This window comes from Lontra canadensis, unplaced genomic scaffold (genome assembly GCF_010015895.1).
Source record: "Lontra canadensis isolate GAN:19392208 unplaced genomic scaffold, GSC_riverotter_1.0 scaffold48, whole genome shotgun sequence".
NCBI classification, from domain to species: domain Eukaryota; kingdom Metazoa; phylum Chordata; class Mammalia; order Carnivora; family Mustelidae; genus Lontra; species Lontra canadensis.
In genome coordinates this window covers 2,952,946-2,970,415 of record NW_022631042.1, presented here as the reverse complement: position 1 = coordinate 2,970,415, position 17,470 = coordinate 2,952,946, and the positions used below count along the sequence as shown (strand labels likewise).

At 34.9% G+C, this 17,470-nt stretch overlaps 1 protein-coding gene across 1 annotated transcript in view; it reads right to left on the bottom strand.

Annotated features, from left to right (window-relative positions):
* Positions 1-17,470, bottom strand: part of SEMA3E (semaphorin 3E) — a 243,294-nt gene that overhangs the window by 42,719 nt on the left and 183,105 nt on the right. The window contains exon 5 of the mRNA XM_032873241.1: positions 8,564-8,657. Coding sequence (XP_032729132.1) covers positions 8,564-8,657 — 94 coding nt within the window. The remainder of the gene's footprint in view (positions 1-8,563; positions 8,658-17,470) is intronic.

Here is a 17,470-nt window from a genome sequence, read left to right as displayed (position 1 = left end):
GAGAAACAGGAAAAGAAGAGGTAAATGTGGCAAAGTATTAGAATTAACAATTGATGAATTCGGGTAAATGGTATAAAGGTGTAAATTTTACTCCTCTTTCATTTTTTTTTCTGGATTTGAAAATTTTCCAGTTAACAAGTTAAAAAAAAAACAAAACTGGATTTGTTGAGTTCATTCCATACACTCGAATGTATGCTAAGTGAGAGGTGTGAAAAGGAAAGTAACAGAAAAGAAAAACAAAGATGCTTTATCTCTGGACTTAAAACATAATTTGATAGAAAAAATTACATTAGAACTCTTATTTAAGCATGTTCTTTGGTAACAGAAGGAAAAAAAGCAACATAATTTATATCAGAGCCAGTTAATGTTATATTCATCAGAAAGTTATATCTGTGTGTGGTGAAGGCATATTTTGAGATAAAATGCATTTAGTGGTTAGGGATATAAACTGTTTGTGGGAGGCATTCTGCACTACTTGAACATGGATAAGAGTCATGTTAAATTCATTAAAAGGCCTTGGGGAACATCAACTTTATAGCATAAAAGAATGAGTTGACCCACAAGAGGTGGGTCATTGACTATTGAACTACCAGAGTGAGGATTTTTCTGAAATGTTTTTGTTATTTTTTAACTTATATTCCCCATATAAAATATAAAGGCCATTTTGGACAATTATCCTATTTTTTAAAAGATTTTATTTACTTATTTGAGAGAGAGAGAGACAGAGTGAGAGATAGCATGAGAGGCGAGATCAGAGGGAGAAGCAGACTCCCCATGGAGCTGGGAGCCCAATGCAGATCTCGATCCCAGGACTCCCTGGATCATGACCTGAGCCTAAGGCAGTCAGTCGCTCAACCAACTGAGCCACCCAGGCGCCCCTGGAGAATTATTCTAAACAAAACTTATTTTTCTAATATGCACTTGGCCAAATGCTTAATGCACAACAGGTACAAAAAAATAAATTTCTTAAAAATCATGAAAATTTTTTATTTCTTAAGTTTTTAATATCTGATTTCGCTTAATATCTTAAAAGACTTCTAGAACTTCAATATTTGAAAACATTACTATTATGAGAAAAAATCTTCATATTAGTTCACAACAATTATTGCATTTATCCCAATCTGAAACACCCTATCAAAGTTCTGCTCATTTTAATCAATTTCATAAATTTAACAAACAAGTACCCCTTGGAGACACTAGATGGCAGCCCTATGATACCAAATAATACCACATCCAAGGCACGTTATCGGCACAAAGGAAAAGATGATATATTACCAATTTTACCCAATTTCCCTTTTTGTACTCAGATAAAAGAAAATAGTTTGTGAACAATTCAAATAACACAATATGAGATGTATGATTTAAACTTCAAAGAAACTGGACAGGTGCTAAAAACTCGATGCTGTGTAAATGGAACCAAATGTGTTTCTGTTGGAAATGTTAGATTTTCCTCAGAAGGGAAAGATTCTCCTTTCATAGCTTATTATTAGTGTAAAGAACAAAATAAATTCATAGTCACAGATAATGGTCATGTTCGGTAAAAAAATCTTCCTAAAGGAAAAAAAAAACTTTTATGAAAAATCGTCAAGTAGAATAAGCCTTAGGCACAACTATTACCTAATAGTAATTAATGAGCCAACATATTCAGCATCATTATAATTGATACTACTTACAGCAATACATAAAGTACATGTGTACGATATCTCAACTGAAAACTTTAAAATTATAACCATTTGATATAATTAGGGTAAATATGTGAATCACTACCTTGGTATTTTACAGAGTATAAAAAAACCTGGATAAATCATATTTTCATGGACTAAAAAGAGAAAGTTTTCATATAAATAAAAAACATCTTCTAGAGTTTCAATGATAAGAATAGAACTATCCAAGTTTTCGGTTTTGTAGGTCTATGAAGACATGATATTTAATAAATGTATTAGCTTAGCCACAAGTTTAACTGGTATCTATTTCAATTTTCTGAATATAAATAACCAACTTGATTTTTATGCCATATATTACATTTCATTTGTTATAGCATTGAATTCTAAGGGTGACGGATGTCATGTTAATTTTAGATGGTCAAGTGTGGTTATAATTTAAAAAAATAGAGCATCTGCAGGGTGTTTTGACAGGTGACTGTAACTTATTATTGTCATGCTCAACATAGGCTCTCTGTACAGACACAATAACAGTGGGAACAGATCTGCACTGGAAATCTGTCACACTAAGCCCCCAGCTTGAAATCTGCTTTTCGATATCTCATGGTCTTCATTGCTTATAAAATCACAGAGACTTACATGTAATTTCTTGAGCCTGCCAAACTTTTTTCCGTTCTCTCTTCCTGGAAATGTTTTGCCTAAATTCTGCATCTCCTTTCCTGCTTCACTTCCCATGTGCCTGGCTATTGCCTACTTCCTCTCTGATGCCTTCCTTGACTAAACTTCTGTTAGTGTAGTGATTCCTAGTACCACCAAAGCCCCTGTGCCTATTTCTACCATATTGCTCACCCTACTGTATTAACCTACTGCTTATACATTTGACATTATGCCTCACTAGAACGTAGGCCTCTTGATGTGTCTTATATATTCTTTTTCCCCCAATATCTTGTACAGTGTCTGGAATATAGGAAATGTTCAATAAACACTTGTCAAATCCATGAAGAGCACAGTGAATTAATTTGTGAATATATCTAAAAATTCTTTTAGGTGTTTAAATTAAATAAAGCTATGAAATGCAATAAAAACTCAGGATAAGATTCTGATTCTTCAATAAAGCTTCAGTAAAAAACATTAAGAGAAAGAAAAAATATTAGGCATTTATATGAATAACAGAGTTCCTTGATTTTTTTGTTCCTATATTTAATAATTTTAATTCATGAACACAAGGGCTCTATTTTCTTCCAGTATCTGTCCCTAATAGTCTCAGCCCCAAAGACTGTGTCTACACTAAACTGCTTATATGAAAGAAAGTAAGAATCATTTGACTCTTGCCAATATATAAAAACAAATCCACTGTAAATAATTTTAAGTTAAAATGCATCATTACAATCGTTTTCTACATAATTCCTTTTATCAGAACAAACTCTAACTGAAGTTTCAGTTAAGCATACTGCATTGCCTTCATGTTTTATGAAACCTACCATTCTCAGCAGTTTTGCTCATGGGCTAGATACTTATTACTTGATTTGAGTTTTTAGTTACCACATTAGAAATACAGATTTTAGTTGTTTGGTAAGACAAACATCACAGTTTTCCAAGCTTTTTATCTTCTTAGGTTTTACTCAAGCATTTCTCCTATTTGTGTTGTAAACATCTACACAACTAAATAATGTGAAATATATTTGCCTCATGGACAGTACATGACTAATGATGGAATTAACTGCTTCATTTCATAACTGAGTTGTATAATTTTGTTAGAAAGTCATTCAAATATCAGATGCACTGTTTTATAGAATCACTATAACATGCGTCATTGCATATAAAACAAAATACATGTGCAAGGATGAGGATGGATAAGAATGAGATATATATTCCAATATCCACATCCCAGTTCACAGTCACACTCTGCTTAGGGTGCTAAAAGCAACCAGGCAGAATATATATCCTTGAATTAGTTATACAGTTGTAGTTGGATTTTTTTTCTTCTAGCCTTATCATTTTTGTTTGTTCGTTTTGAGGAATCCATAAGCAAAATATCCAAAGAGGCTCACAGACTCTAGTAGATAAAGCCAGAAGCCACGAGCATGTGGATAACTGGCATTGCACCAAATGTGAGAGAGCAAGAGGATTGGGTAAGAAATTATAGACATGCTTCAGGGACAGGAACATGGCAAAGGAATGACTTTAAGTCCAAATTTCTGTACAGTTGAGGTGAATTCAAGAAATAAGGAGATATACTTCATTTGTTACATTTACAGAGGTTGCATTTATAAAGACATACATTTTATCTTCACTTAAGATTTTTCAAATATTATTAAGTCATATTTTGTGCCAGAACTACTCATTCATAACTCTGTCCTAGATATAATTAATTTAAAAGGAACATTTGTTTTAAAAAATGCCATTGATAGCTTGAAATAATCACTTAAATTTCCTCAGCATATATTCCAATTCCCTTTCATTCAGTCAACACTGACCTTCAATGTACAGAATATGTAACAAGGAGATATATTCACAAAGGTCTCATTATTATGAATAAAAGTACAGGAAGGAAATTTCAGCAGCTATAAGCTTTTGTAATTTTATTTGCTAAAAATGGTAAGATAGGACCAAATAGAATGTAGAAAGAAAATTTCAGGGCCTACGATATTTTATTCATGGTTGTTTGTTGAAATAAAATTGAGTTAAGTCTTTAACTTGAGAAGTCATCCTAAAAATATCCTAATAACAAAGCTAACACTCTGAAAGCAAAGAAAAAGTATGTGATAAATTAGAGTGGTTTTCCCCCAAATGCTAGTAACATGCATGCTAGCATGTCATAGTCATGTCAGGTATGGTAAATATTAAATTACACCTGGAACTACAAATCTGAGTCAGAATAAAATATTTTTTAAGAAAGGAAATAGAATTGAGAGGGCAAGGTACAAGGAAAATCCTGCAGTTACTAAAGGTGTTATAAATGTATTAAGAATATTGCAACAGTATATCCAACAGAGCTGATGAAAAAGAGTCAGACAATATTTTCCTTGCTGGCCAAAATGATATATGACATAAAGAAAATACTTCCTAGGGTGCCTGGGTGGCTCATTTCAGTTAAGTGTCCAACTCTTGATTTCAGTTCTGGTGGAGATGGAGCCCTGTGTTGGGCTCCCCATTGGGCATGGCGTCTGCTTGAGATTCTCTCTCTCTCCCTCTTCTCACCATCCCCTCTCCCTCTCTTAAATACATATATATATGTATATATACGTGTATATATATACACGTATATATATATATATATGTGTATTTCCTGAATTTTTATTTGGCTAGTCACCAAACCCAATAATTAGATAGCAATATAAGTACTATCTTTGGATGAAATAAAAGGTATAGGCAAGTAATACATCAATTTATTTTACTAAGTAAGTCGTTGTTTCAACAAAGTGTTTTTAAAACCAGGCTATAATGTCTTATATTCTTCAGACACTTACTGAAGACCATTTTCAATAAAAATTGTCATCACAGTAGGGGAAGATGTGGCTAAATGTGTAGAAATATTTGCACCTGTTATATGAATTTATATGCCACCAAGATAAATTATGTTAATATCAAGTGGCATTTGGAGAGCAACCCTAATTAATGTATGATTTCATTTCGACTGATTTGTAAACATTCAGAACAGAGCTAAACAAAGAGGTTGTTTCACTCCTTTAATTCTGTTTCACATGGAATCACTGCGAGATACTAACATTTCATTTCTAAATTAGATGATAAATTTAATTAAAACATGTTCGTGTGTTCATTAACTTGTCTTTTACCTAACAAATAATCATTCTTTATTCAGGTTTCGGTAAGCTTTTTAGTTCACGTGATCTTCAGCCAACTAAATTTAAGGTAACTGCAATGAAAACTGTACCTGAAGTTAAGAAATTATAAGACACACTTTGATTTTCCAGCACCTCCTTTTTTTCCGTGGGGGCCTTGTTAGCTTTATGAGTATTGTTACAAATTGGAGTTTCTTATCATGAAAGCACAACTTGAGGTGAACAGGCACTCAAGAGTTAAGTGTGACCCACAATTAACAAAGAAACAAGGATCGTGGCCTCAAGATGGTCAACCTTCTGCTGGAGTCTTGTCCTAACCCATCAACCGAGAACATGTGTGGCCATAAAATACCACATTAACGCATTCTTTCCCTGTCAGAGTAAGCTACACCGGGCTTGCCAAATTCCAACACAGGTAGCTCCATTTTTCCAGCCCAAACTCCTGCTGTTCTTTCGACTGGGTGAATTATTCCTACTTCCTCTCTCTCAGAGTTGCTGGCTCAGGTAGAGGTTATCAGGTTTCCGTGGCACCTCGTATCTACAGTGAGCGAATAATCTTTCAAAGGTACTTTGGGATGAAAGCTAGTGGATAAAGGTGAAGAATGATATTTTTATTTCTTCTTTGTGGAGGGATTATTCCTATAGTGTTTGTGTTTAGTTTGGAGGGCTCTTACGATTGGATTTCTCTTCTGAATGTGTGAAACAGCCACCCAGATGGCAAGCACTTCCCATGTCAGCACAGTGTAATTTGATTTGGAAGTTCAATGAAACTCGCTGGGAAATGTCCCTCCAGTAATATTTCCCCTCTTAAAAAAATTCAGTTTTAAGTTCCCGGTTTCATACATAAATAAGCTCCAGGGAGGCTTAGTGGTGAGTGGCAGGGTGACTAGAGGAATTGTTTAAACCATTTCAATGAAATGTTAAAATTAAATGGTGTGCTAATCTTTTTAGGATTTCACCACAGAAGTAGTGTTTACTCAGTAATTTTCCACTTTCAGTATCACTTATAATATTCTTATGAATAATATCCCAAAATTTGTTTTTTGCCTATTTAGGAATATTGAGTCTATTCAATGAATATTTATAGGAGGCCTGTTCTGTGCAAGACGTAAGGTAAAAGAAATGATAAGAAAATCTCTTCCAAACATATTCAAATTTTAAATTTATGAAATTACCCCCCAAAAGCACTGAAAGCATTAGAAAAAATTATCTATCAAGTGCATGTATTTTAATGCATCCAGTGCCATTTCTAACATAGATCTAGCTGGCATCCATTCAGTGTCCCTCCCAAGACTTTGATTCCTACTGAAGTTTAAACTTAGGCGATCTTATTTTCATATTTAAGGTCTCCCTTCCTTATATTCTGTTTATACACACACACACACACACACACACACACACACACACAGGCTAGCAGAGCAACGCTAGCTATCTTAAATATACTATTTTTCTTTAAAACATTATACTCTTTAAGAATATTACATCTCTTGGAGCAAGCTTTGAAAGAACTTACTATGTGAAATCTCATTTTAGAGCCTTTTCAAACTATGGGGCTGAAGCAAATCCATCTTTCCCTAATAATTAGCGCTAATTGAAGATCTGTGCTCTACAGATATACAGTGGACCCCTAAACACCATGGAAGTTGGGAGCTCTGACCATGCAGCTGAAAATTTGCATATAACTTGTGAGTGCCCAAACACTTAACTATTAATTGAGCAGAAGCCTCACGGATAACAAAACAACTGATTAATGCATAGTTTGCATGTTTTATGTATTACCTACTGTATTCTTACAGCAAACTATAGAAAAGAAAATGTTAAGAAAATCATAAGGGAGAGAAGATATTTACAGTACTGCACTATATTCATAAAAAAGAACTGCATGTGCCTGGACCCATGAAGTTCAAACCTGTGTTGTTCAAGGGTCAACTATATATAAAAAAAAAACTTTGCTGACATGGACGTAAGTGCCATGACCGGGATGGGGAAGTACAGAGTGGGACACAAAGCCCATCAAAATGAATTATCTGGAAAAGTTCAGGGATTGTACAGTTTCTAGAATACATGGGAGTATCTGCATCAACTCAAAATCTTGTAATCTGATTACTCATCAGTGGGGGAGTTTTAAGTGTTAATCTTTTATTTAGGATGGGAAGTCCCCACATGTTATTTTACACTTTCCCATTTTCTGCCAACGGGGTGACCTAGTATTAGCCTATAACTCTAAGTGTTGCAAATGTAATAATAGAAATCTGTACATCTATACCATACTTATATCAGAACCTCAGAACCCTGAGAGAAAAGAATGACTCCTCATAGCTCCTAGTTAGGTATCAGGAAGAGCTCACTTCAGCTTTGTACTTGGGAACTCATCTGTCTGTACCATCACAGTGCTGGAGTACTTTGCCAAGTGTGCCAGTTTTAAACCCCGAGAATATAAACAGAAAGAAAAGTAACTTCATTGTGTCCTAAGTGAGGTACTCAGGTGAGGTACCTCATCTAATTAAATGGAATCGAATGGAAATCTAGATCAGACATGCCAACTTATTTTATTATTTCAATGTGGACATTTAGTGGAAGTTTGAACAGGTCAACCTCTATTGTTAAGATTCTAGATAAACAAGAGTTTAGATAAATAATTTTAAAGTTCTCAACTGAGATGACCTTCTGATGAATTCTACTGATACAGAGAAGGGCACCAAGAAGAGAATATTAAAAGTTTTCCTAAAATTACAGAGTAATTAAAACAAAAAGAACTAACATATATTGTAATAATTGAGTTTCTCCAGCCAGGTTTTTATAAAGTATTTCTCTAACTGCATTTTTTGAATAGTAAACGGCCATAATACAGGATGTTTTCTATCAGATACTAAATAAAACTTGTGTTTCCAGAATGAGACACACATACTTCAGAGTAGCTGCATTTATCTTAGAGTCAAAATTGGTTCAGTTTAGCATGACCTGAAATCTAATATCATTGCTTCCAGCACCATAAATAAAAACAACTCTAACACACGTATAAAGAAACACCAGAAGAACCTAAGCGAAGTTTCAAAATCAATATGGCGACCAAATGATGTCTGTGGCAACAATAATTACCAACTAATGTGGAGATGAAGGAGGAGCTGGGATCGAAAGGACATCTGCCCCTTCCTCTTTCAGACCTGTGTGGTTCCAGATGAAATAGAGGATCCTTGAAAAAAAAAACAACAACAACAACAACAAATAAACCAGAAAAGCCATTATGTATTTGCCAACTTTAGTAAGAATCTAATTGCTCAGATAAGACATATAAAAACCCGACCTTTTGCAAACAGTGTAAACAGGATACCATGAGTACCAAGTTTCTTAAAGCCAAATTGGGTTTTGTAAATAAATATATGGGTTTTCAGGTCCATTTCCCACTCCTCCCAGAAAGTATACAGGTGATGAAATAAAAGACATTAACAGTTTTTAATCACATGAGCAGACAGTAATAGTTATTCTGAGGGGTGTCCAGTAAATATGCCAAAGGAATGAAAATGAGCTAAAAAAAAGGTTACTAAAGGGGAAGTTTAAAAAAGAAAAAGGGAGGCTTAATGATAAATACAGAAATTGACTGCTATCCCACAAAGGCCACTACTGATTTTTTCTGAAGGGTCTGCAAAAGAAGCTGATAAAATTTTCTATCGATTTAGATTATTTATTTCCAATCATGTTTCTTCTTCATCACATATTCTTGGCATAGACATTTAAATTTAATAATTTAGAAAATGATGGCTGCATAAACAATTACTGGAATATAGATGTATAGATAAATGTCATATTATGAGCAATGTTTCAGACTTGTGTCACATAAATAAGAGCTTGAAAGTACTTCTATGAAAAACGACTACTTCACTGGTTCTTACTGCAAGCACCTAACCACAGAAATTTTCTCTATTCTCAGATTTCAAAATTCTCATTAATATATTTTCATAATTATTATTCATTAAGTGTGCTATAAATGGTTTGGGTAAAAGAAAGTTTGGAAAAGTGACAATAAGAATCAATATTGAAAATTTTGTAGGAAAAGAAAAAAATACTCTGCAAGAGAACATTGCTGATGCTGGCCCCTGCTATCAGTGGCCCTGCCCATCTGCGAACCATGAACCTCAAAACAATCCCAAAGTCCTGAGTAACTTCTGATTTGCAGCCACTTTTCTCAAACTTGAATTGGACTTTCTTAGCCACCCCCCTTACTTCCCATTATCTGTTCTGTCCTGATCTTGCCATCCTTATTTGACACACTTTTCTTCCTCTCTCTGATTCCAAAATCACCATTCAGATCCTGTGATTCTAAAACCTTTCCAGTAATGCAGAGTTCACCTGACCCCTACAACCTTCCTGGAATTGAACCACCGCGCAGGGGACAAATGGAGGCTCCTGACTCAGAGGTGGCTAAAAGCCAAAAAACTTTTTTTAACCCCCCAATTTTTTTCCTGTTTACACACTTTGCACACATCAGTAGAGAGCAAGAATACCCATAAATAATTGGAGAATTTTTTGTGTCCGCTACTCAGATGACAAATTTGCAATGACATGAGAAAAAGTTTGTTTAAATGAGAGAGAATTATTGGTGTGCCCAGCTAACACTTGTGCTGAACGGTCAGCATCTCAATTTGGAAAACTGACCCTCAACGTTATGTGAAGGAGAAAGTGACCAAGTGCGTGAATGTAGTATTTGTGTGACCCTTTAGTCACTACCACTTTAGAAGTTACTTGAAACAAAGTAGGTAGGACATACATTTTATATTTGTTCTACTCCAGTCAAATGTCCAAATATTTGGTCAGAGAAAGCCGTTAAAGAGATATACTGAACTGCTCTCTTAAATCAAGACTTTCGGGGCACCTGGGTGGCTCAGTGGGTTAAAGCCTCTGCCTTCGGCTCAGGTCATGATCCCAGGGTCCTGGGATCGAGCCCAGCATCAGGCTCTCTGCTCAGCGGGGAGCCTGCTTCCTCCTCTCTCTGCCTGCCTCTCTGTCTACTTGTGATCTCTGTCTGTCAAATAAATAAATAAATAATCTTTAAAAAAAAAATCAAGACTTTCTACAGCCTCAGAATTCGGACACTCAACTTTTTATCACCAATGACAGGTGAAGGTGATTTACCTAATGGATAAAATTACACACCTTCAACACTAAAATTGAAACCGCAAGCGAAAAACAAATGTGTTGCATATTTATTTGAGCCAGCGCAATATATTAAGTTTAAACTGCCAAACAGGGGCGCCTGGGTGACTCAGTGGGTTAAGCCTCCGCCTTCACCTCAGGTCATGGTCTCGGCCTCCTGGGATCGAGCCCCGCATTGGGCTCTTTGCTCGGTGGGGAGCCTGCTTCCTCCTCTCTCTCTGCCTGCCTCTCTGCCTACTTGTGATCTCTGTCAAATAAATAAATAAAAACTTCAAAAAAAAAAAAACCTGTCAAGTAGAAGAAACATAGAAAATGCAAACTAAGAATTCTAAGATTAAGAGAATATCAGACTTCAAAGGACTGTAGTTAGGTAAAGGGAATAAAGTCACAATTTCTTGGAAAAGTCACAGGTTTTCAAAAGTCTAAGTCACCACTTAGGCTCCTGAGGTTGTTGTTGATTGGGGAATTTTAGCACAGGTCTGAGATTTCAATTATCTGACATATTAGTGTCTTTGACTTTCAAGAAAAGTTGCTTGAATCAACAGAATCCTATATTTGAAAAGATGCTTAGAACCTTAACATTTAGGAAAAGAAGTGGAACCCAGAATCAGGCGGAATTTTTAGTTATGTATGAGGCCTGATTCTGTGCAGTATGCAAATCTAGCTGAGTCTGTAAAAGGATCCTCTTTTACAAAACCTCACATTTAAACCTGAGAATAAATGAGCATTGGTTACTCCAATATTTTCACAGACCTATGCCTCCTGTCCAAACTCATGTCCCTTGACTGAACCCTTCCACTTTAACACAGAAGACTTCAAGTATCTATCTCATTTACTTGATTAATGGCTATAGCTGCTTCGACATATAGTCCTTTAAAAATAATAAAAGGTTATTTTGCCTGCTTTTTATATCACTATTAAAAAAATCCGTATTTTTGAATAAAGGACAGAGATAGTATTTTAGTTTAAAAATGCATATCTTCCTTTTTTTCTTATTAAATATTTTATTTATTTATTTGACAGAGAGAGACAGAGATCAAGAGATAGCACAAGCAGAGGGAGCTGCAGGCAGAGGGAGAGGGGGAAGCAGGCTCTCTGCCTAGCAGGGAGCCCAAAGCTGGGCTTGATCCCAGGACCCTGGGATCATGACCTGAGGCGAAGGCAGACTCAACCGACTGAGCCACCCTGGTGCTCCAGTTCTTCAGTTTCTAATTGTGTAAAAAGAAAAAAAAAGATAAACCACTGGAGCACCCTTGCTTTCGAGAAGCAACATTATCTTTATGCACAAAGAGAAGAAAGATCCTAAACTTTAGAGGGTATAGTCATTTCATCTATATATAGCACTTGGTGAATAATATTCCAGGATTCAAATAATACAACAACAACAAAAAAGACAATGACAAATTGGACTGGAGAGTGTGATACTTCTTAAATTTGAAAACTACTGGGATGTGCATTCTGAAGACTATCATATTTATAACAAAATAGTGAAAAGGTGCTTTGAACTCTTGAAAATTCTGAAATTGATCTCGCAGTCTGCATGCCGGTCATTATGAACTACTTGTAGCTTCCTGAAGATCTCTTACTTGGTTTTCAAAGTGTTCAGGATAATAATGTCCATATAATATTAAAAATTCCACAGAGACCCTGGAACTCCCAGGAATCCTGATCTGACCTCTTTGTCTGCCCTGGGATCTCCTCCTAGGAAAGACCCTAGACTCTCTCTCCTAGAGAGACCCTACCACCAAACATCAGTGCATCCCTTTTTTGTATCATTTACTTCTCTGCGTTATAATTGCCTGTTTGACCCTCCTTCCTACTAGTTTGTAGGGTTTTCTTGAGGAAACTGCCCATGTGATGTTAATCTTTGATCCCCTCTATCAAATAAAGTAACTGGCACATAATAAATGCACAACTGTTGATGACACTTGAAAAAAATACCTTTCTAGAAACAAACTTTTTTTTTCTTTTTGCCTTTGCTTATTTTCTTCCGTATCTAAAAGAACTCACGGACTGCTGTAGACAGGTGTGCTGATGTGAAAGCAGACGTATACAAACTGCATGCTTTCTGAGAGCTGCTCATGAAGCAACATCGTGGTCCTATTGCTTTTCTACATTTTGATTGCCACTGGCTTTAGTAAAACTATCACATTGTTAAAACAACTAAAGGAAGAAGAGCTATGTTCTTTATTTCTCAAGCTATTTCATGAAGATAATATATTTTCATATACATTTTACAATTTATAAGGGATTCTTAACAGGATGAATACCTTAAGGTTTAGGATAAATATTAAATTCTACCTGGCATTTATTAAAAATAAAATCAAATACTGAAGAAGGAAAGTGGTGTTTGTTTTCTCCCCAAAGACCTTATTAATGATAATATGCATCTTGAAGTAATATGGAGGTGTGACATGGAGGTATTTCTCCACATGACTGATTTTTTTTTAACAAGATATTCTTCTGATATTGCGGAGTATGGTCATGAAATTTCAATACTGAGCTAAGAGGAAAGATTGAGTTTTTAATTCTTTTCAAATAACTAACTTGGCAGCAGCTTTTAATAATTTACCTCCTCTTTCATGATTTTAGACTGAAGGCTTTCTTTACCCTGTTAAGCTACATATGAAAGAAAGACACATTGGTTTGATTCATCTTAATTCCCCAAGACTCAATATATTATTTTTGCAACTTCATACAGCAGAGATGTGGAAACTGCCGAGAAGAGGTACAAGGAGAAAAACTTATCCTAGACTGGATAATACCGATAACAGAAAACAGGCCAATTCCAAACGTCTATTGCTTTGTTCTGCACAGATCAAGCTGACTCCAAAATTAACTATAAATTCAAGAATGAAGTTTCTCAGATTTGAGAGTTCATTGTGATGTTAAATGCAGTGTTTAACTTAGTGCACAATCCAATAAAATACTAAAAGGCGAGTAATGTAATTTTCTTCCCTGAAGTGGAATTTAGCCACTAAACCAACCAGAAAACTGGAGGCACGATGACATTGTCAATGACCCCAAAACAATTGCGCTTCTGGTTCAAGTAATATGTAATGCTGGTGTTTAACCTTATTGAGAATGTTGGTCAGTACTTACACTGGCTTTCCATTATCTGTGTTTTAACAGCTGGAATTTCTGCCTGAGTAATGTGGCTTAAATTTAGAAGACATCACTAGCATTAGCAGTGTTGCCTACACTTTTTGTTTCAGTGTGGTAAGAAGAAGTTTTTCAATAGGTTCTCCTGTGCTTGAGAGAAAGCAGGACATGTACAGTTTGCAAAGGTGGGCAGATACAAGGGCTTTTCAGAAAAAAAAAGTTTAAAGAATAAATGATATGTCTTTCCAGGAGGATTTTCCCCTTCAGGCCTTGAGGAGAGCGCTTGGAATCCAGCAAGACTGCTGTAAGCTATTTTCAAGAGGTGTGAGTTATTGCGTATCAGGTGTTAAATGGGATACCAATTAAATGAAATGAGAGTTTCCCTTAAATGAGTCAGTGTGGTGAACTATTTTTGCCCTTAGTGTCAATGGTAAATTCTGAAAGATGTCAGAAAAAATCTAGGGCATTACAAATACTATAGGACAAAACAAATAACCCTATTTTATTTTATTACTACTTCTAATGCTTAGAGAAAAAGTCATAAAATAGACAAGGCATATAAACATGTACCCGTCAACAATGAACAATAAAGATACAATTTTGATAAGTAAATGTCTAGAATAAATTACTGTATCATACACTTCAGTTCTTTACATAACAGCTATCTAATAACCTGTAGCAAATTAATTTTGAAAGTGACTAACTACACAATTTTTTCCTTTCTTCTGTCAATCAATAAAAACGTGTTAAATAATATTTGGAACATTTCCCAAAGACTGAATAAACTAGCAGAAAAAAATACAAAATGGGAATGAAATTTTAAGTCAACATCTTGACACTAATAGTTTTGCATTTTAATTTTTTTGACATTTTTAATCTCTAAAGCACAATGTCATATTTGCATAATTCTTTAAAATGTAGGAACTACTCTTGCATATATTGTTTCACCTTCAAAATAAGATTATGAGGTAAAATAGAGTCAATAATACTGTTCACAAGTATTATTTTCCTTTCATAGGTGAGAAATTAGAGCCAGGGTGAGGCTTAGCAAGTCTCAAAGAGTGTCTTCTAACTTCACTCCATGTTCATTTTACATATAGTATTATCCATCCTACTTACCATTGTAGACGGAGAGCAGGATATATGTTTGTGCTGCTGTGTATGGCTGAGTGTCTTGTATGAGGTAATTAAGGTATAGTCAGGGTTTGAAAATATGTATTAAGATTTTTTTAAAGAAGAAAATATTTATCATTATTTAGTTATCTACTTATTAAATTATATGTTCAAATGTTTTATTTCCTGTAACATTATTTGAATAGCTTGCAGATGCTACCAAACATTTTTTAAAGGCATATATGATACATCTACAGTAAAATTATAACTCAATTGTCTAGTGCTGACTTGTAAATAAATATTTGCTTAAATCGGTATTTGTGGGTAAAATAATCTTTCCCCCACTTTTGTGTTTCCTTTAATTACTTCACAGTTCCATTCTCTTCACTCTTATCTTATGCCAATAGTCTCTTAAATTCTACACTATTAGCTCTGTCTACCAGAAACGTACGCCTGGTGTACTAAGAGTACTGGAAACAAATATTCTTTAAACGTTAATTATTATGTTGTCCTGAAGCCTGCTTTTATTAGAAAACAGCATCATCCTTGCTGCCTACCTCTTCCTCACTCTCCTCTCAAATATAATCATGTCACTCTCTCTCTGGTGCTTCCTCACTGTTATATCTCACCTTTAGAAGGGCAGTTCAGTATTTTAACAGCTCTGTCTTGGGCTTTCTGCCTTCTGACTCCCACCATCCCACCAAAACTCCAGCAGCACAAGCTGGCTGACTTTCTTTAAAAGTTGTATGCCTGATAATACCCTCTGCTCTTCCATTATACTTTCCCTTTGGGAAAAGGGAACTCAATTCTTCCTATTCTCTACAGCAGAAACCCCTATGTAATGAGGAAACGATGCTGAAAAATGACTTTGCTGATATTCTGGGAGACTTTACCAAGCGAAACTTCTCCCATAGGCTATGCTACCTATCTCTTGTAACATTATTTCCATTACACTCTGAGTACATACATATGGGTAATTCTCAAGCATTTAAGAAGTCTACTAGATTCCAAGCATTCAATCAATACTGAATTTAGGAAACATGATGCATGCGACTCCTTTGGGACCCCATAAAAATTAAGCAAAACACCCCTTCTAATTGTAAATTTCACAAACAGAAAGCCAAAATCAACAGGTGACTACAACTAATATACTAGTTAATTTTGTTTCATGAAACAGTATATTAACTGCACTTCAATGGCAGAAATAAAGTCTTTATGCTATTTAATAAACTACTAGGAAAAAGAAGGAGGAGAATGAAAACAGGAATAGGAATAAGAATTGAAGTAAGAGTCAAAATGTTTTTACAAAGAGAGCTAATACCAAGTGGAGATAAGAAAGCCTCTGATTTGATCTATGGCTTAAGTCCCGTAACCTCTTTCAACCTCAATTTCAACACTTGCGAACAAGAAGAAATAATATTTCCGTGTTTCTCTATCCTATGACTGTTGTGAGGATAAGAAGGAATATTTAAAAAAATTTAAGAATCAGAAAATTTGAATATGACCTAACTATATAGGAACCTAAAACCAACCTCTTGCAAATCCAAGGGTTGGCAACCAGCTCTTTTATATCAAACACAGTGGTGCATAATACTGATTTCCTTCTGTATTATTTTGTTTTCGTTTTGTTGTTTTGCAGTTAACTTTAAAACCTTATTTTATATGATGAGAAGCCATAAGTGTAAGAATGCAAGTTAATATGGATAGTATTTCAAAGACCCGTGGATAAATGATGGATTATTCAATAAATGGTGTTTGGACAACTGGAGTGCCATATGGGAAAAAAAAAAAAAAGTTTGATTACTACCTCATGTCCCATAGCCCTGTAGCCAAATTTCAGATTGATCAATAATTTAAACATAAGAAATAAGATTATACAAGGAATAGAAAAAGACATAAAAATTTTGTATGAAATCTTGAGTGTGGAAAAGGCCTTTTAAAACAAGACACAGAATCTAGGAGACATCAAAGAAAGACTGATAAATAATAGAGCTTAATGATTTTGAGAAAAAAAATCTTACATGGGGAAAAGCCATAAACATTTTTTCAGCCAAAAAGAGGCTTTCTTCTTTCCTTATTATATAATGAACTCCCAGGAACCAATAAAGACCACAAAACAAATTAAAAAAAATAGTCTGGGCCCACAAAAGTACAAAATAGTCTTGGAATATTCTTTTTATTCTAAGAAGCAAAGAAGCTATGAGAACTATTAGAGTTACATCACAAAGACTTAGAAGAGGTATGTCAGCTTAAAGAGGTACCTGCAGGACAAAGATGGTGCAATCCATTTTTTAAATAAGAAGAACCGCAACGGACTGAAATAAGCCTAAGAAAATAGAGAGATGGCTGCCGAAGTATTTGCTGGGCATACCCTATAAGGCCACATGAGAAAATGTCACATCATTATAATTAAATATCTAGTTCTGAAATTAAGAAATTTGGCATTTTAATTATGTGAAAAGTCAGCAGAGCCTGTCTTCTAATAATTATAGCATTGGTTGTAATTTGATTCATTTACCTTATGATGATCTGTATTTGATTCTGAAAAAGTCAAATTTAATTAGAAAATTTATCACAGTATGTCTGGTCAATCCCTGCCTGGGATACCCAGTTAATCTGGTGCTATATTTACAATGGATA